This window comes from Dermochelys coriacea, chromosome 6, assembly GCF_009764565.3.
Source record: "Dermochelys coriacea isolate rDerCor1 chromosome 6, rDerCor1.pri.v4, whole genome shotgun sequence".
Classification (NCBI taxonomy): domain Eukaryota; kingdom Metazoa; phylum Chordata; order Testudines; family Dermochelyidae; genus Dermochelys; species Dermochelys coriacea.
The window spans coordinates 61,453,065-61,474,469 of record NC_050073.1 but is presented as its reverse complement, the minus strand read 5'-3'; the positions used below and the strand labels follow the sequence as shown (position 1 = coordinate 61,474,469).

The 21,405-nt window shown below is 39.2% G+C and overlaps 1 protein-coding gene across 12 annotated transcripts in view; it reads right to left on the bottom strand.

Moving 5' to 3' along the window:
• The window catches only part of PCNX1 (pecanex 1), a 136,438-nt gene that overhangs the window by 56,674 nt on the left and 58,359 nt on the right, over positions 1–21,405 (bottom strand). For 7 of the 12 annotated variants that reach the window (XM_043517855.1, XM_043517852.1, XM_043517853.1 and 4 more), the window contains 5 exons: positions 12,767–12,808; positions 9,666–9,756; positions 6,897–6,954; positions 4,471–4,688; positions 2,716–2,869 (listed from right to left, as the gene is read on the bottom strand). In XM_043517855.1, the coding sequence (XP_043373790.1) occupies positions 2,716–2,869; positions 4,471–4,688; positions 6,897–6,954; positions 9,666–9,756; positions 12,767–12,808 (563 nt within the window). The remainder of the gene's footprint in view (positions 1–2,715; positions 2,870–4,470; positions 4,689–6,896; positions 6,955–9,665; positions 9,757–12,766; positions 12,809–21,405) is intronic. The other 5 variants (XM_043517856.1, XM_038405397.2, XM_043517860.1 and 2 more) reach the window with 1 other exon arrangement.

The following is a 21,405-nucleotide window of genomic DNA, read 5'->3' as shown; positions in this document are numbered from 1 at the left end:
TGTTGAACCTCATCAGATTTCTTTTGGTCCAATCCTCTAATTTGTCTAGGTCCCTCCGTATCCTTTCCCTATCCTTCAGCATATCTACCACTCCTCCCAGTTTAGTGTCATCTGCAAACTTGCTGAGGGTGCAGTCCACGTCATCCTCCAGATTATTAATGAAGATACTGAACAAAACCGGCCCCAGGACTGACCCTTGGAGCACTCCGCTTGATACCGGCTGCCAACTAGACATGGAGCCATTGATCACTACCCGTTGAGCCCAACAATCTAGCCAGCTTTCTATCCACCTTATAGTCCATACCTCTAACTTGCTGGCAAGAATACTTGGGAGACCATCTCAAAAGCTTTGCTAAAGTCAAGGAACACCACATCCTCTGCTTTCCCCTCATCCACAGAGCCAGTTATCTCGTCACAGAAGGCAATTAGGTTAGTTAGGCATGACTTGCCCTTGGTGAATCCATGCTGACTGTTCCTGATCACTTTCCTCTCTTCTAAGTGCTTCAGAATTGATTCCTTGAGGACCTGCTCCATGATTTTTCCAGGGACTGAGGTGAGGCTGACTGACCTGTAGTTCTCCAGATCCTCCTCCTTCCCTTTTACATTAGCCTTTTTCCAGTCTTCCGGGACCTCCCCCAATTGCCATGAGTTTTCAAAGATAATGGCCAATGGCTCTGCAATCAGATCCACCAACTCCTTTAGCAACCTCGGATGCAGTGCATCCAGTGCTATGGACTTGTGTTCGTCCAGCTTTTTTAAATAGTCCCGAACCACTTTTCTCCAGAGAGGGCTGGTCACCACCTCCCCATGCTGTGCTGCCCAGTGCAGCTGTCTGGGAGCTGACTGTGTTTGCGAAGACAGAGGCAAAAAAAGCAATGAGTACATGAGCTTTTTCCACATCCTCTGTCACTAGGTTGCCTCCCTCATTCAGTAAGGAGCCCACACTTTCCTTGCCTTTCTTCTTGTTGCTAACAAACCTGAAGAAACCCTTCTTGTTACTCTTAACATCTCTTGCTAGTTGCAACTCCAAGTGTGATTTGGCCTTCCTGATTTCACTCCTGCACGCCTGAGCAATATTTTTATACTCCTCCCTGGTCATTTGTCCAATCTTCCACTTCTTGTAAACTTCTTTTGTGTTTAAGATCAGCAAGGATTTCACTGTTAAGCCAAGCTGGTCACCTCCCATATTTACTATTCTTTCTACACATTGGGATGGTTTGTTCCTGCAACCTCAATAAGGATTCTTTAAAATACAGCCAGCTCTCCTGGACAACTTTCCCCCTCACGTTATTCTTTCAGGGGATCCTGCCCATCAGTTCTCTGAAGGAATCAAAGTCTGCTTTTCTGAAGTCCAGGGTCCGTATTCTGCTGCTCTCCTTTCTTCCTTGTGTCAGGATCCTGAACTCTACCATCTCATGGTCATTGCCTCCCAGGTTCCCATCCACTTTTGCTTCCCGTACTAATTATTCCCAGTTTGTGAACAGCAGGTCAAGAAGAGCTCTGGGTTACTTGGCCCAAGTGCTACATCTGAGACACAGCATGTGGCTTTCAGCTACTAGAAATCTGTAACCTTTGTAAATATTCACTAGATACCTTATGAAATTTAAAACGCCTGCTGGGGACCTGACAGAACTTCCAACACTAAGTAATCTGACACCAAGTAACTTTTTACTTTGGAAATTTAACTTTGACAAGCTTCTTCTCTGCACGCATTTTCAGTAAGGACTAGCGTGCAAAAACAGTTAACTTCTTACAGCAAGCAGTTTTTGACTCATGAGTAGACGGTTAAATAGAGATTGGGCATCTGGAAGATTAATTTTTACAAGTCTCATAACACAACATAGATTATCTAAGTTTTATAAAAGAAATTCTCATGCTAGAGGAGATCCAAATTACTTCTGACCCATTCTTCTTTTCTCAAACTCCCTTTGCTTCTCAGAATGTAAGCAATCTTTTAAATCAACTGTATTTTGGAATGACCTTCTTGGCAATTTCACATCTGGTGAAATGCTAGGATATAGAGTAGAAAAAGGAATATCTATGTGTATTTTTGGAGGGAAATCCTCTTTTATTTAAATAATAAATTACATTAAAAGAGTCCATTCAATGTTCTGACCTTCCTTGCCAATCTTTTAAAAATATACCGACAGACTCATCAGATCAAATCAACAAATGTAACAACTGACATCTCCACATAATCCCCAAACCACCAATACCCAACTCTACCAACACTCATATCTTGAACGGGCCAGGGAGAAAGGATGGGCCCTTGCCATGTATCTGGATGGCTAACACACTCAGATCATATCAGATCAGAAGGAAGCAAATTCCAAAGGTCCAGGGCCCTAACAGAACACATTACCAATCACTCCCTTTTTTTTATAGCAATGGGGTTTCAATTCAGTTGTTTCCCCTGATCATACCTGTGGTAGTATGTCATGGGCAGAGAGATTTAGGTTTTTATTGTTCCTTTTTTAACAAATATACACAAGACTAGACCATTGACCTTGTGTGGCCTTATTCCAAACTTTAGCAGAAGCCAAAATTTTTGTTTTACAAACTTTTATACAGTTCTCTTTTCAAAGTTCTTGGTAGCCTAAATACTCATCCTTCACAGACACCTTTGAACAAGAAAGTTTGTTGCACAAGTCCTCAACAGTTTATTTCTATTGTTCAAAACTGTAATTAAAAATGAAGATAAAAAAACTAAGGTACCTTGAGTAGTGAGTACTGACAACTGGCTATTACCAGGCAAAACTGGAAGATCCAGATATCCTTGAAAAAGCCATCTATAAGGAGAACAGAACCCAGAAAAGCAACTAAAATAGCTAGGATAACAGCTAACACATTTTCAAGGATCTCACGATTCCTGTAGGGGCAAAAAAGAAAAAAAAAAAAATATAAAAAAGCTGGATAGGTTTAGAAGAGATTAGCAGAGAACAGCTAGCACACAAGCCTAGCAAATAAGCTATGCTGCTGCTAGCAAAATGGGCCTGAACTCTTGCATAGTACATATTAGCAAACTGTAATACATGTCTGTTAGCAAAGCTTAGGCAGAAACTACCATGAGTTCAGTGATTGAGATAAATGGGAATGGAGGCAGGAGTGGGTTGACAATTGCCATCCCAGCAGCCTTTTGATGTACGCATGGTGCCTTTTGAAGCATATTTACAATTGATAAAAGGAGGTGTACAACACAAATTTTCATAAGGGGCTAGAGGGAGAGCTTGACCTCACCCAGAAGCAGCTGCTCCTGTCCCACACGACTGGGCACCTTGCTTTGCCAAATACACCACGTTGCAATACCACTCACTCAAATTTGGCCCAGCTAAACCTAAATGGCATTCTGACCCTGTGTACCAGGTTGCAACACCCAGGATGAAGAACGAGGCCCAGCCCCCTGGCCCAGGGCTACCACTGCTGAGTAAGCGCAGGGCTGGCTTGCTCTCCAGCCCACCACTAAATGACCCATTGCCATTTCCTTCCCTCCTCCACCCCCCACTTGCCACCCATTGCATGTGTTCAATGAAGGTTGAAGACACTCAGCATCTTGAAAAATTGGGCCTTTAAGAAGCAGCTTTGATGACCTCAGAAAGTAGTTAAATGCTCAGCTAGATGAAGAATGGTAGCCTGTAACATGGGCCTGTCTCAGAGTTCCATAAAGGATGCTCAAGAGCCTATCACATTAGGGAAGGCAAGAAAAAAATACTTTAGCCATCTCATTTGTATGCAACAGGGTTATTTATTTAACAGGAGTGTGTGATGCAAGAGTTGAAATTACTCTCACACTCAGTAGCACTAAGCCACTCAATTCAGACTAAGCAAACTACAGGGTAGTGGTGACTAACAGAAATAATAGGTGTTTACAGAGTTATTATTGCACAGACAATTGTACTGAGGAAAATTTAAAGTTACTGTTTAAACTTCGATACACTGAACATGGCCAAAAGGAATTCGTGCTCACTTTATTTCAACAGGTGACAAGTAACATGATTTAGCTGTTTCTGCCTATAAGATGACACTCTGGGATTGCGGTCACCTCTTGAATCATACTTGCATTATTTCAGTTTGTAACCATCATTTGGAGTGGTTTTGAAGCTAACGTCTTTTACCAAGCCAATTATCTGGCTTTACAGCCAAGTGTGCAACACCAATCCTTCTCTTTCTGTTTTTAAATAGTTCCTAGAGAAGTCACTAACTTGTTTCCATACAAGGCATCTTATATTTGAATCAATAATTTGGAATTTTCCATGTTAATACTAATGGAGATTAGAGGAGAAAATAGAAGTTAGCTTTCATAATATTAATGCAATTAAATTTGTTAGGTTTCTTTTTTCAGTGCTCGATAAATTTATATGGTTTGCCAAGGATTCATCCATTTGTACTATGTAGTATATTATTCACAATTTAGTTATAATTCTTAATCTTTGCTCCTTTGAGCTGTAATCTGGTAGTACATGAGGATCTCACCTATCAAATAAAGCCAAGAGAGTTAGCCTATCAAAATTAATACCAATCCACAGCTTGGGTAGGATCCAAAAGCGATAGTATTGTTTAACTTTCTGAGCTGCTTCCTCTTGTGATTGCATACGGTCCTGAAGGTCAGGGCTTAGGTCAATGTCTTGGTGCTCCAGCAGATCTGTATCTATAGTTAACAGCCTGTTCAACCTGATCTGAGGAAGAGAAAGCTAAAAGAAAATAAGTATTTAGAGTACTTTCAAGTTATAATTACACTTTCTACTAACTACATCTTTGAAGATTAAGAAGTTTTGGTTTTGAAATACTATTTACTAGTTACCACTTATTTTCTCTGTCCATAGACAGACATGTGAGTGGCACTCTTACTTTTGTAGCATGCAAGTGTCTGCTAAATTAATTATTCTATTTAGAGTGGAAACTCTAAATCTGAACAGAGAGGTAAACTAATGAGGCAAGCAAAAGTAATACTTGCCACATAGAGACTAATTCTGGTTTTACATAAGTAGCTATATATTGACATCTCATGTAGTCAACTATGCTGCATGCAAACCCATGTTCAACTCGGTAGTTGATTTTGTGAGGCAAAGCAACATACTCATGTTTCAAAGATCAGACTTATGCCCAGAGTATTTAATATACACTTAAGTTTTAAACAATAAGGTTTGCTCTCACTAGCAAAGCATTATTCATGATCGGCCATACTTTCCTATCTCTTCCTTCCCCTGCCATTTAATGTCAGAGTTCTTCCCTGAAACCTCAGTAACACCAAAGAACACACAAAACTATTGATACCTCAGGATACATGACTGAAGAGTGAGAAAGAGTGTTACAAAAGTATGTAGTACAAACCCTAATGCCCAACCAAGTGTGTAAATACTGTGAAAAGGCCAAGCAACATTTTAAAGAGGTCCCATTTACTCTTTACGTATAATACTGTAGAGGTTGTAAAAATTATTTTAATATGGAGTTGTAGCTGGTATTTAATTGAAGCTTTTTTTTATAATTAGACAGACTGTCAATTTGAACAAAAAAAAAAAATCACACCTGCCTAAAAATTGTGTACCTATATAGTTACATCTAAGATTATTGTAAACAAAATAAACAGGTTCTATTTTTCATTTTGGTTACTTTGTACATTTAACAGCTATGTGTGTATAGTCAGTTTCAGAGTTCTCCTATAGTGTCCTCTTTTTTTTTTTTTTTTTTTTTTTAAAAAGAGGAATGTTCAGAATTCAGAACATACAATTTAAAATGGAGTCCTAGTAGAAACTTGAATTTTTTTCATATTAGTTTTTTTTAAAAAGTTGACAGGTGTCTTTTTAAAGCAATGTCACTACAAAAGATGCGTCACATCTTAATGATCCATTAAGCTAACTAAAGGCTTAAAGTGTCAATTTGTATTCATAAGGTTTGAGTTTCTCTGAATTTGCACAGTTACTGGAAAGGGGAACAGAGGATGGGGCAGCATACACAGCTAGTACCCATCAACCAGTGGGAGCTCACCCTTGAAAGGAAGCTTCCACAGGAAGCCACAGTGTTTCCAAAATACATCAGAATTGAGCTGTGGCGATCACATAACCCCAGACAGGACCAGAAACAAGCTTATTACTGCTCTGCACTGTTCTGCACCAAAATTCCACCCTCCCTCTATTTTTGGTTATTTAAGTGATTTAACAAGTTTCATCATTCAACCCTAAGTTGTGTGGATCATCAGAATGCTGATTATTTGCGGACTGAATGGTATGGGAATGGTAGAACGCTGAAGGAAGTACACAGGTATGTTTGGAGTTGACAGTAATATCAGAGATTTGTGTGTCACAGGAACACTGAGAACTGCAGAATTTTTTGCACCAATACTGTATGTTCAGTGATTTTGTGTGGGCCTTTGGCTTTACTTAAGCATCTCACTTCACATGTTCTAACCTTTGATCATTAGATCCTGGTGGCAGGGTGTATACCTTGACAGGAGAGTCATGATTGGTTCTGGGGACTGAAGGATAGCAATTCACCCCTCCTGTGTCCTACAGATCTTAGAGGTGCATAGGAATAGGGCTCTACCTGAGTACATGCATCAATCTTTTGGCCAGCTTTATGACATTTGTCAGAAGAACCCCTAATTCCAACGTATTTTATGATCAAATTATACAAATTAAAGATCATATTGTAGTCTTAGCTCAATTTTAAAAGGTGTAAATTACTCATAGTTGTGCTTGTAGATGAATTTAGCTTTAAAATTTGCATGTATATATGTCTGAAGGCACTGCAATACTGAATATGAGCTTCTTTCCAAGTCAAAAAAGTTGCTTTTTTAAAAGCTGGTTCAACAAGGTATGGTGGATCAGTGCTCTAAAAAATGTGCATGCAAATAGGCAAAAGGTTGCTTTATCATACAAACAATTAAAAAAAAAAAAACTTACTAGATCATGTGGATAAAAGCGAACTGAGGTAGAACTTGATACATGAGAATCCGTGTCACTATAGAAACAGAAAATACTTTAAATTAATATTACATTTGACTTCAACAAGCCACTCCAGTGTATTAAAAAGCCTGAAGTTTTATTTCCCCCCACAACGCACGACCAAACTTTTAGCATAAGCACCTTCACTTTTTTGTAATTTCTTAGACTTCACGCTAACATATTTTAAACAAATAAGTATTTGAGTTTTAAGATGCTTCTTACATGTAAACCAAGACAGACAGACAACAAATCTTACCCATATATTGAATGGCAAAAAGCTCATAGGCGACAGTATCTGCTACAACCACAATAATAAAAATGCTCTCTTCTTCCTCATTTTTGCCATCTAAACTGTACCCTGCCACAGATCCCTGGATTGGCTAGCAGTTGTTGTCACAGAAGGAACCATCTCATTTCCTGTTGCCTGAGTGTACCCTTTTTTAAACTTGTTAGCCCTCAAAAGATGAGCACTAGACATCCCTTAATGAAAATCTGAGTACGTCTCCTTTGGGCTCCCAAGGTAAGAGAATCTGGTGGACTTCTGCTCCTACATCAGTCTCTCTCTCCCATTTCTCCTGCACTTCAACATTGTTGCTGATTATTATATAGTTAGGGTAAAACGAAGCAACTTAGGAGTCTAACCTTCATTGAAAGTCACTTCTATAAAAACTAAAACACTTTTGAAAATGTAACAGGCATTTTTTAAAATATTACCCTCAATCTCTAGTCAGAAGTTCAAACAAACAAAGTTATTTCGCCATTTGCACTCATTTTAGGCCAGATTGTTTTTAATGGATTCTAATATCAAACCCTTGCTTCTCACAGCAACGTTAAATTAATAGCAAGAACTTGGACAATTAATTTCACATTAATGTAGTATGCAATGATATGTCAGAACTACACCAATTTTAAACACATTTCCTTTATTCCCTCTCCCTCAGACACAAGGCATCTTAATTTTGCATTTTATCAAAATTCAGAGGGTGTTTTAACAGAGTAAGCAGAAGTGTGGCTATCCAGGTTTTTTTTCTAGTTGTGCCTGCTCCATGTGAAATAAATTGTAGTCTTTAGTTTAAAATGAAGACTGAGTCATCCTGCAGGACTTTTTCAGTTAATTTTAAAGCCTACACCCAAAAGCCATAGACAAGTTACACTTTAGATTGGAAAGCACTCGTGCAAAAAAGCCTGCTGAAAAGTTGTACTAGCAGATAGAAGAACTAACCAAAGGCCAATTTAGTTAAGGCACTCTATGTGGATTTTTGGGTTTGCAGCTGACTGCAAGTTCAGGCCAATGAGATTCAAATGCTCTGGCAAGCGATGGCCATTATAGCTAGTTGTGTACTCCCTGCAGACTAATGGTAGAAAGGAAAAAACACAGCACCTCCTGCACCCTCCCTTTGGATTTAATAGCATTCTGAACTGGACTGAGTCACTTATAATTGGGCCACAGTGTTGTTGTTCCTCCAAGTGCCCAATTATTCATTACTCAACAAGCCTCACCTATCTGCACTTGTTCACCAGCCTCCATTACTTCAATTCAGTGGGGCTGTCCTACATTCATAGGATCTAGAATCAGTTTTCATTTTGCTTTTTGTAATACTGCAAAATTCAGTAATTACCATAAGTACAGAATGAAGCTTCTAGTGTATGTGTTCCTGCACAGAGCAGCTGGCCAAAAAAAAAAAAAAAAAGTGAAAGCAACTCTGGACAATTCATCCCATAAACCTATAGTCAGAAGATTTATTCCACACCATGCCAATGCATTCAGTGTATGGAGATTTTGGTGCAGCTAGGAGATAAATGTTTGAAGTCTCCCAAAGCTAGACTAATTTTACCTCTCAAATTACAACTACCCACAGAAATGAGAAAGTTGAATGTTAATACCTCAATTAGATTGGGTCAGTTCACACTGCTCTTGGGTGCGAATCCCAGTGCTTATTCTACAGCTGTGCAGGGCCCCTCTTAGCAAGACCACTGCTGTTAAAATGTACAATGCATAAGGGCAAGATCTGGCAGGCCCATGCAAGGAATACACAAGTTTGTGTCAAAGGTCAGCTCCATAGGAGGCCCCTCTGTACTGTTGCACAGCAGGGATTTGGAGTGTTCTGTTGATCCACGGCTACACAGATCCAACAGTCGTTCGCCCATGGGCACATGGGGTGGAGATTACTACTCCACCGTCAGGATTGAAGTAAGCCCAGAGCAATTCAGCTGCACTTAAGTGGCATTTTGGAGGGCAAAGAACTCTTTCTAGCACCAGGAAAACTTCCCATTGCACAGCCTGCTTTTCAGGCTATGTTGGCAGGCCAAATGTTTGATTTCAGGCACGTTACATTTCTCTACACTGTTTCACACTCAAGAACACAGTACTATCGATTTACATTTACTTCACAACTGGAAGTTTATTTTGCAGCCCTAACTGCTAAATTTTAATCTATCATCATATGCTCTGCAGAAACTGACAGTAAGTTCCACAAGGGAAAAAATCATTTTCTACAGACTATATGGAAGTGCATTTGTCAATCCTTGAGTGAACATATTTACTATTATTTGGAATAGCAATTTTCCAATGCTGTTTTCTGCTAAACTTGCTCAGATTTCACAATAGTAAAGAGACACACAGGATTATATTTTTTTATACTTCAAGGTCTTCTATAACTGAAATTAAATGCTTGTAACTATACTGCAGATAAGATTAGAAGCCTTCTGACTGGACTTCACACATACCAGATGTTGGACGATCTTCTTGCAGCTGGCTCAAAGTTCACAAGTGACATGTCACAGCCTCCCATCTCGTAGAGTGTAGAACTAAACTTACCTATTAAAGAAAAGGATAGAGAGATCAAATATTCAATACTGCTTCATTGGAGCAGTGCGGATTTTTAAAGAGTAACGTTTTAATGGATTGCTATAAATGTAGATCTCAAAACAAATAAGACATCACATAAAATGTGTGACTAGCATCATGAATTAACAAAACATCAGGAAGAGGTAGCAAAAGCTTAGCTTGCTTAGCATTCTCCTCTAATACCAAAGTGATGTCTCTCATGTCAATTTACACAATATGTTTTAGACACAACTGCAATTCATTATCATTTACGCTTGTCAGGATAACAAACAATATTGGAGATACAGGGAAACAACAGTGAATTAACAACAGAAATACAGTGGTAGCCTTTCAGTGAATATGTAGACAAGTTACTTGAAATGGCAAATTGCATTTGTGGGGTTTCATAGAAAATACACTACTGTATGCTTTGAGCCATGTACAACAATCTACTCTATCATACACCATTAGCAACCGGCAACCAGAACATTTAACTAAGACAGAAATCCCACAAGTGGCAAAATTAAGAGGCTTTTAAAGCCAGGTTTCTGCTTGAAAATAAAAATAAAATTCTATAGAGAACCTAAGTGTTTTGTCAGTTATACTTGTGTCCGCGCTTGTCTTTGGAGAGGAGAAAAGAACTGCAAGTAGAGAGATCTAGGATCAAGCACTTAACAGGGTTTGGAGAATTAAGGCATTATTGGGAGCTAAAGAAACACCATTAATTTGATGTTTTTACATTGGCTAAACCAGCATCTATTTCAACAATGATAAGAAAGAGAGAGAGAGCGCGAGCCTGTTCCTAAATCTAAGAACTAAAGAAGAAAAAAGTCAGAAATGAAAATCAAGCCCAAACAGTAAACTGCCTGACCCAAAAGACACTTGTCCTTACTGTGCCCTTCTTTCCCCAAAAACCTGGAAGCTTGCCTTTAAGTCCAGATTCAGGATATTTCAGCCCAAATGTTAGAAAATGAATTCTAAAAAGTCTTTTAATGGAAAATGTTCTGCTATCAGCTCCATCTTGTCTAGAATAAATATGATCTCTTGCAATCTCTCATGTCAATACTGTAATTTTAGACCTATTAAATCAAAATCAATACTGTAAACTTTAGTTTATATGTCCTGCATTTTTTAAATTTGATACGAAAAATACTTTTCTGCTCCCCTATATTTAAAAGCTGTAGTGTGCAGTCCCAAGAGCAACACCTAACATGATCATACCCTCTCTTTCCTCCTCTCTGTACATACACCTGACTGCTCATAATTCTTGTAGAGTCTTGGAGGCAGGTACATCTGAGCTCCCCCTAGAGAAGTATGAGGGTGAAGATATAGGAAATGCAATTGACAGCCAACAGAAACAGTGTAACTAATGCAAAGTGCTTTTAAATGCACAAAATAAGTGGAAAATATTCGCATAAAAATAAAAAACTTCCCACTGAATTAGAGACTTTAACTGCTACTTTTAACAGCAGTAGTTATAAAAGAGTAAGGGAAAAGGAACTTGGAGCAACCTGGCCACTTGTAAATTAAACCAAAAGGAAAAACACAGTTTTGGCAAGACATTTATACATGTTATAAATTACATAAAATGTGCACTAAATTTGGCTAAAGGAAAGTTTGTCCACTATATCTAATTATACCTGCTATGGATTATATTAATTAGCGGACACTGTAGATATTTGAATTAATGTTTCAAATGTCAGTGTCTTTTTGTAAGTTTAAGATCTCAGGCTCTCCAGGTAAGTGTCCATGGTTTGCCAAAACATTAACAATTGTGTTACTGAAATAAAGTTTAATTTTACCTAATGCCCCATACATCTTCACTATCACCTCCGATTTATCCCATTTATATAATTAAATTTCACAATTACATCTGTAGAAAGATTTTAGTAGTTGAAGTGAACTTCAACATCAGATCACATGCTTCATATTCTGGCCAGGACAATATTATTTATGACTCATCAAAAAAAAAATCACATTTCAACACATGAACAAATTATCTTTAAAAGAAACCGGTAAATCAGCTGGGGTATTCCTAATTTTGAAGCTCTTGCACAACTGAGCTAACAGCCTGTTATGGGAAGTCAACAGAGGCAATCCAGTTAATGCAATCAGAATTGAGTATTCACCAAAAAACATCCTCTCAATCTGTTGGATTTAGATAATTTAGTTCAATAAAATTTATGTGCCATTCAGGACTAGTCTACTTAGGTCATCAAAGAAAGTTTGTTATCTTAAAAGATTATACTATTACATCAACACTGTCTCAGAAGAGTTTGCAGCTGTAGAAGTTCTAACATACAGTTTCTTTGGCCCAACACCTCTTTGAAGCTATCAAAATCCAGATCTGCAAATGCAGAATATGTCAGGCATTTAAAGGCCATGGTGAGATAAAATATTCCATGTAAGTAGAAATATGACAAATAATTGCACCAAAAGGCAAAACTCTCAAAATGTAAGATTTCTTATTTCCATTTGAACGGATGCACTTTTACCAAGATATTTGCCATGCTTCACACTTTTAAAAAAAAAAAAAAAAAAAAATTCACTTTTCCTAGTGAAAGTTGGCTCACTTGTGTGAAAAATATGGCTTAAGATTCAAATTTTGGCATCTTCTTGACAAAACATAGTTGTCCTTTTCTAAAAGGAAAAAAAGTGATGTTCTATTAACATATTAAGTAACCCAAAGCAGGAAAGACTAATAAAAGATTGTTTTTGGGGGTGAAGTTAAGTTTTTGGTGTTCTGCAGTCTTCATGAATTGCTAAAATGTCATTTGGCTAGATATATGCTCAGAAAACCAAGGACTAGGGCAGCATGGAAGCTTGTAGACAGACTTTCAGCTCAAGTGTGAGATCCTTACAATGCAGTGTAGAAATGATCAGATGAGAAAGTAGTCACAAAAGTTCCTCCCCCAAGCTCTAGTCAAAAGATGCCAATGGACACATATCTCATTCTGTATTTTTAATTATGGAAGACTATAGATAGATATTGGATGTTTACCTAGTAAGAATCTATCCCTCTCTATCCTCTTGCCACAGCAGTCTTTGAAAATAAAAGTTAAGATTTTTTTAAATCTCATGTTACTTTTAACTAGTTTGAGTATAAAACGTCTATAGAATTTCAGAACTATAATTTATCATGTTGCAATTTTCTAAGGCCAAGCAGCAGTGATATTGCTTACTCTTGGGAATAAAGAGATAAATAAAAAAACTGCTTCAGTTTTAAGTGTTCAGATTCTCAATATACATTTTTATTAAGTTATAATTGTTTTAAGAATTGTAATTTGAGAAACGAGACTATTTAAACAACAAATTTCAGCTGTGCAGCAGATCACCCAAACTTATCCTGCAGGCACAGAAATACAGGCAGTAATATGGTTGGCCACCAGATGGCATCTGCCCACACAACTCCTTAGTTACTGTTTGATAGAAATCTTAGTAACTTTTTATGCAAAGGAACAGCTGTGAATTCTAAGAAAACTCTGCTTATAAATGTGTTCCGATTAAAAATACTTCCAGAGGTTATGTCAACCTATTTAGAGAAGCTCTGGATATTGGCATATAACCAACACAGTGCTACTCAAGCACCAAAGTACAGATTACATTTTTGAACTGAGATGGCAAGAAGAAAAGATGAATGTGGGCGTCTACTACAAGGATCAGAGAATACTATGTGCCAAGGACAGAGGAGTGGCGGCTCTAGAATGAGAAGCATAGAGATTCATGGGATCCTGTCTGAGCTGGCCTTCAGCAGCTACGAGGCGCAAAAAAGGCAGAATCAGCAGCTCAGATAGCTGAAGCCAGAAATACTTAACTTGCATAAAACATGCTTAGAATCTAAGCGTTCTGAAGTATTTGCCGGACAAATTACTTCCAGAATGCACTTCATGTTTCCTATTGGCTAAAGATCAGTTTGCCTTTGTTTATCCTCCTAGGGTCTAGTTCTGCAAGATGCTGAAAGCCTTGATGACGCAATTTGGCCAGCTTAGCACGTGGTGAAGTCTACATTAACATTAGAATGAATTAGAAAATGTTAGAAAGTATTAGGTAACACCATATCTTTAAATCCTAGTCAAGACAAACCCACTCAAGTCAACAGAAGTTGAGGATATTCACTGCTATGCAAAATTTCCTCTCCTTTTAAGATGCAATTTAACTGACCTCATCTGTTCATTTTGGGGTAAAGTCCATATAATTATGTTTTTGGAACTTGAATGTTTGTTTGTTTTTTTTTTGTTTGTTTTTTTTTTTAATATAAAGGTAAGAGTTTATGAAAATAGTAGCCCAAAAATCAAGAGCAACCTGACAAACTACCAAAAAGGAGATTTCCCAAAGGTACAAATGAAAACTAAGCGCCTACTACTTGTGCCTTTAAAAATTCCCCTCCTCCACCCATTCATTTGTTTTATTATTCTGCACATATGTTTGAGAACTGATTCAGATTCAAGCTTCAAGCATTTATACTAGCAAGTGGTTCAAGTAACGCTGAGAAACAGTATTGTAAATTGTGATCTTCTACTGGACCTTTCCAAGGATCAAAATTCTGAGAAACATCAATAAATTAAAACCTTGCAATAAACTTGAAAGGTAATCATCACCCCCACTTTAGAGAGAAGGAAAAAGAGATGAAGTGATTTGCCCAAGATCACAGAAGTCTGTGACACAGCTTAGAATAAAACCTAGGGCTCCAAACCCCTAGATCTGTGCTATAACCACAAGATCAACCATATTACACTTTTTAAAATGAAGGATACAGCTGTCTGAAGTTCACAAGAATGGTTTACAGGCATCTCTCATCCTAGGTCTAGAAATCAAGCACTTGTTCAAGTAAGTTAGCACTCTTCATTTCTAAACTGCCCCACAAAACATTAACAGGTTTCAGAGTAGCAGCCGTATTAGTCTGTATTCGCAAAAAGAAAAGGAGTACTTGTGGCACCTTAGAGACTAACAAATTTATTAGAGCATAAGCTTTCATGAGCTACAGCTCACTTCATCGGATGCATTTGGTGGAAAATACAGTGGGGAGATTGATATACACGCACAGAGAACATGAAACAATGGGTTTATCATACACACTGTAAGGAGAGTGATCACTTAAGATAAGCCATCACCAGCAGCAGGGGGGAGGGGGGAAGGAGGAAAACCTTTCATGGTGACAAGCAAGGTAGGCTAATTCCAGCAGTTAACAAGAATATCAGAAAGAAAAGGAGTACTTGTGGCACCTTAGAGACTAAACAAATTTATTAGAGCATAAGCTTTCGTGAGCTACAGCTCACTTCATCGGATGCATTTACTCACGAAAGCTTATGCTCTAATAAATTTGTTAGTCTCTAAGGTGCCACAAGTACTCCTTTTCTTTTTGCGAATACAGACTAACACGGCTGCTACTCTGAAACCTAAGAATATCAGAGGAACAGTGGGGGGTGGGGTGGGGGGGAGAAATACCATGGGGAAATAGTTTTACTTTGTGTAATGACTCATCCATTCCCAGTCTCTATTCAAGCCTAAGTTAATTGTATCCAGTTTGCAAATTAATTCCAATTCAGCAGTCTCTCCTTGGAGTCTGTTTTTGAAGCTTTTTTGTTGAAGTATAGCCACTCTTAGGTCTGTGATCGAGTGACCAGAGAGATTGAAGTGTTCTCCAACTGGTTTTTCAATGTTATAATTCTTGACGTCTGATTTGTGTCCATTCATTCTTTTACGTAGAGACTGTCCAGTTTGGCCAATGTACATGGCAGAGGGGCATTGCTGGCACATGATGGCATATATCACATTGGTAGATGCGCAGGTGAACGAGCCTCTGATAGTGTGGCTGATGTGATTAGGCCCTATGATGGTATCCCCTGAATAGATATGTGGACAGAGTTGGCAACGGGCTTTGTTGAAAGGATAGGTTCCTGGGTTAGTGGTTCTGTTGTGTGGTGTGTGGTTGCTGGTGACTATTTGCTTCAGATTGGGGGGCTGTCTGTAAGCAAGGACTGGCCTGTCTCCCAAGATCTGTGAGAGTGATGGGTCACCCTTCAGGATAGGTTGTAGATCCTTGATGATGCGTTGGAGAGGTTTTAGTTGGGAAGAGTACCCAGAAGTCACCTACTACAGGACAGGCCCAACAAAGAAAATAACACAACGCCACTAGCCATCACCTTCAGCCCCCAACTAAAACCTCTCGGGGGGGTCACCTCTAGGCAGCTGGGCCTGGCACTGGGGGGTTAGATAGCCCTCTCCAGCAGGAGTTGGGAGACCCCTGCCCTCAGATCCAGGATACCCCAGGCCCTTCCGAGAGGCTTAAAGCAGGGGTAGAAGGGCTGGAAAATCTCAAGAGGGTGGGAATGTATTAATACACTATCGTTATCTGCAAAGGGCTTATCGATCGTAACTGTCCGGCCACGATCAGCAGGAGAGTGAGGTCTAGTGGGTTGGAGCCGGGGGGGGGGGGGGGGGGAGGGGGGAGCCAGCACTCCTGGGTTCTATCCCCAACTCTGGGAGGGGAGCGGGGTGTGGTAGGTTAGAGCAGGGGGGGCCAGGAGCGAGAGGCACCGGCAGAGCTGTGAGGGGGAAGGGGGCTGTAGGTCAGGTCAGGTTGCTGTCCTTGGGGCTGTCACTTCCATCCAACCCCAGAGCAAATAGCTGATAAAGTGATGAGCTGTAGCTCATGAAAGCTTATGCTCTAATAAATTTGTTAGTCTCTAAGGTGCCACAAGTACTCCTTTTCTTTTTTACAAACATTAACATCCACACCCCTTTGTGACGAAGGACTTCACAAAATTTACCTGACACCTACTTGCCCTCGGACTTAACTTACTAATCACAATGAAAAGTATCTGTGCTGCTAGGCCATGCTCCAAAAACCAACATGCTGAAGTGTATTTTATCCCTTTCATGGGCTCACACCAAATTAAAAACTGTGTACAGTACATCAGGACAGTCTGTTTTCAGAACGTTTTGCTTTTCCTTCCCCACACTGTCTTCTACTGTCTATGCTATATTTTGCTCTCTGCCTTTCCCTCCCCCTCAAAATCTTTGATACTTTCTTTCTGAAGTAACAGTATAATCTATACAAGCTCCCAAACTCCCACAGCATCAGACATGGAGGTTTTACTAGACATCTAATAACGTGAAGGCTGTATCTACAACTACTACTAAAGCTAACTGGCCACACAGAAGTACTGAAGATATTGCTCACCATTATCCATCCATCAAGTGCAATGCCCTTGAGGAGCCACACTTGTGCGTCCAGCTACTAGGAACGGAAAGAATGCTGGGATTCTCACCAGGGGTGCTGTGCCTGGACCTTGCTCAAATATGTCATCTGGTGTGTTGCATTCAATTTGGAAATGTCTTGTACATTTGAAGTGCTTCACTCACAATTACCACTGGCTGCTAAAAGGCTACATTAGTCAACAATGTAATACTGTTTCAAAAAAAGCAAACATTTTGGGATGTATTAGTTGGAGTGTTGTAAGCAAGACATGAGAAGTAATTCTTCTGCTCTACTCTGTGCTGATTAAGCCTCAACTGAAGTATGGGGTCCAGTTCTGGGTGACACATTTCAGGAAAGATGTGGACAAATTAGAGAAAGTCCAGAGAAGAGCAACAAAAAATAATTAAAAGTCTAGAAAACATGACCTCTGAGGGAAGATTGAAAAAATTGAGTTTGTTTAGTCTGGAGAAGAGAAGACGGGGGGGGACGGGACACGAGACGACATACATGATAACAATTGTCAATACATAAAAGGTAGTTATAAGGCAGAGGGAGAAAAATTGTCCTCCTTAACTTGAAGATAGAACAAGAAACAATGGTCTTAAATTGCAGCAAGAGCAGTTTAGGTTGGATATAAGGAAAAAACTTTGTCAGGGTGATTAAACAACCACCTAGGGAGGTTGTGGAGCCTCCATCATTAGAGATTTTTAAAAAAGCAGGTTAGACAAACACCTGCCAAGGCTGGTCTAGATAATACTTAGTCCTGCCATGAGTGCAGGGGACTGGACTAGATGACCTGTTGAGGTCCCCTCCAGTCCTGTGATTAAGGCTAAGATTATATCGCGGAGGTCACAGAATCCACCATTTCTGTAACCTCAATGACATTTTCTGTGTCAGCCCCAGGACAGTGAGGCTGGAGCTGTCAGGAGACCCCAGCAGCTCCAAGCCACCATTCCCGGGCAGACCCCTGTGCTCTAGCCACCATGCCGTCAGGCACTGGACCACGCCTCCCTTTCTTTTCAGCAGGGCTCCCACAGCAGGGCTCGGGCTTAGCCACATTTTGTCAGTTATCTTTTAGTAAAAGTCAGAGACTGGTCATGGGCTTCCTTGAATTTTTGTTTATTGCCCGTGACCTGTCCCTGACTTTTACTAAAAATAACCATGACAAAATCTTAACCTTATGATTATCCATTACTTTACCTTTCTTTCAGCTTCCTGGCTACTACAATTGAGGTGGTCTTTACTACTACTCCTTTCCCTCAACTTTCTGGTTGCTGCCAAGCAGGAAGTATCTGCTACTGTACCTCTTTTCCCCATCCTCTATTTTTGAGTCCTTTTCCTGTTAGGATAACTTCAGTGACTTCCCAAGCACCAATAGGTGAAACTGATTTTATTACCTGGGGGTTCTGCTTAGCAGCAGTTAAAGCTGATAAAAATCAGATTAGTTTTCACACCATCTTAACTTGGAAAAACTTAACAATAGTAATAGCAGAGTCTGTTTACAAACTTAAGACAGCACAGCATTTCTACACACTGTTCAAGTTCGGAAGGTTCTCTTTGCAAGTGCAAGGGCCGGATTTATTTATTTTTAACCATGAAAGCTTAGATCCTGCATAAATTGACGGCACTCACCTAGGAAAACCTCCTATGTGACACGTGCAAGCAGACTTTTCAAGCTCTGATTTTAGAGAAGAAAACTTAGCATGAGTTGAAGACTGACCAATACTAGGAGGAAATCAGTACCAGAGTTGGGCATTTTAATTGAAGAGAGTTTCTGGTTCTAGTCTTATAACCCTCAATAGCAACATCCCAATACTTTAATACGGTATTTACTTAGATTGCTAAAAAGGATGGTGAGATTAAGATTTGATCAAAATAAAAAGTCTATTACAATGTACTTGGATGTGGCTACCAACATATACTCAGGGAAGAGAATACAGAATTGAGAATTTAGGACTTATTTAACTAAAGAAATTCTACCAAAAGACTGTCCTCAAACTAAGTTGCCAGTTGGAAACACATTATGAAATATAAGGAGCTAAATTAATACTATATAAAAGACTTTCAGGTTGCAAGAACAGATTTTCTAAATAGCATGGCACTCAGTCTGGGAAGCTCTTTTAGACAGGGGAGTTAAGGAGGAAGTGTGGTTCCTTCCATTTAGGTATGGCTACACCAGGTTGTGGATACAGGTGATGAGGGAACAATTGCTATGCCCTGCCCTGGATATGCTACGATTTCTTTTATGCTGAAGGAAATAAGATTCCTGGTTTCATGAAGTGCAAGTTCGTGGACATACGGGAGGAGAAGATACCTGGTCTGGAAGTGCAAATTTCAACTCTACACAGCATTCGAGAAATATGAAGATATCTCACCAACCAAATTCAGACATCACTGACACAGATGCCACAAGGAGGATGTGTGATAAGGGATCTGGAGAGATTAGCAACTGAAGAATCAGACCAGCGATTTGTGACCAAAAGAAGAATGAATGGAGCAGACATTCAACCCAGCTAGAAGTATCAAATAATTCAGATACTCAATGAGTCAACAACCAAGAAACCTGTCTCTGCAGGAATGGAACAGCTACTAGGGGCATATCTAATGGATGCCTCCTGCAATACGAAGCAAGCAGCTACCAAAGATGTTCTTCATCCTCTTAAGAAGGGAAGCAATTTTCAGAGACTCCATATTCAGAAGAGTGGACAGAACATTTAGCAAAGGATATGAGAGACAAAGGAATAGGTTGCTGTCTCCCTGGTGCAAAACTACGACATGCGATACAATGGCAAGATTGGGCAGTATTATGAAGTTTTCTGGCAAGTCTCCAGTGGTGATGATACACATGCGATCAAGTGACAACATCAAATGGAACTACAACATTATAGGAGGGTTCTAGGATCTTGGAAGAGAGCTGAAGAGGAAGTTAAAATCATCTTCTCAGAGATCTTTCCAATCACATGAGAAAGAGAAGGGAGAAAATGCAAGAGGCACATTGGCTGTATGATGTGTGTGAAGTTGAAAATTTTGGTTTTAAGGATGTTGGGCCACATTCCAGTGAGAGATGGGGTTGTATGAACAAGAAAGCCTGGATCTCACAGATAAGGGACCTAATCTTCTTTGATGGAAACAAGATGGAGCAGCGAGGAGAATATTAAAACTAACAACACAAGGGGAGTATGCTAAGAAAGCAAATGCAACACAAAACTCTGTTATGTCCTAAACAAATTGAACAAATTTGGCAAAGAACATGAAGAGAAGAACATTTTCAATTGCTTATGTATCAGTGCTAGAATTAACAAGCTATAAGAGTTGGAAATTCTCATTGATGAGAAGAAATTTGATTACTGAACCCAGTGGGATGATTTTCATGACTAGACTGTTAAAATCTCTGGTTATAACCTGTTTACAAACGACTGAGTGGGTAAAAGAGGTGGGGGTTGTAATCTGCACTAAAAGATACTATATATTACCTGTTTTACAGTTATTGATAACTCAGAACTGCAAGATTTTGAATGGAATATGTATAATGTGTTAACTAAAATCCCCAGAAAGAGGGTGCCTATTAGACCACTTAATTAAGCCAAAGAACAGGATGAGTTACTCCTAGTGCACCTGTCTGAAAATGCGTAGAAAGAAAAACTGTGTTATAGGTGACTTCAATTTGGGAGAAGTATGCTGGCGGCCCCATGGAACCAGCAGTAATAAAGCATTAGAGTTTCTAAAAATTATAGATACTGCCCTAACACAAGAAGTGTATTGCACCCAACACACGGTAACTATTTTGGACCTCATTGTGATGGATTAAAATGAATTAATCACTGGACTGGAATCTGGTGGTTGCCTTGGAATCAGTGATCATGATCAGATTACATTCAATGTGGGAAAATGGAGGATTGTGCCAACCAATAACATGTACGTTTCGTGCTTCAAATTAGTTAATTATCAAAGCTCAGGAAAATGAGTAAAACTGACTTACAGTAAAACTTTAAGAAGAACTTGTTAGGTGTCCAAAAGGCTATGAGTCCATAATCAAGAAAGAGGATAACTGATTAAAAAAACCCAATCTAGTTCAGTGGCGAAGTGAAGGCACCAATTAAAAATTCAGGGCACTATGACACCAGGTACTAAATTTTAAAATTTCAGTTTTAAAATAATTTTGACTCAAACTAATAAAGGCATTTACTTGTAAATTCTCAGAAAATTCATTCTGTCCCCAAAGAGTAAGTGCTGCAGTCTTGGTGTATTCTTCATACATAATGTGGCTGAGTTCCTGCTTTAAGAACAAAACTCTGTGGAGCAGGAGCAACACACTTTCATAATTCCTGCAACACTCAAATTGCAATGATCGATGCTCAATTGAGAACTCAATGATTCAAACTAAACAGACAACAAAATCTGGAATTTCACTGTGGTACTGCTTGAATCTGATGGAGACA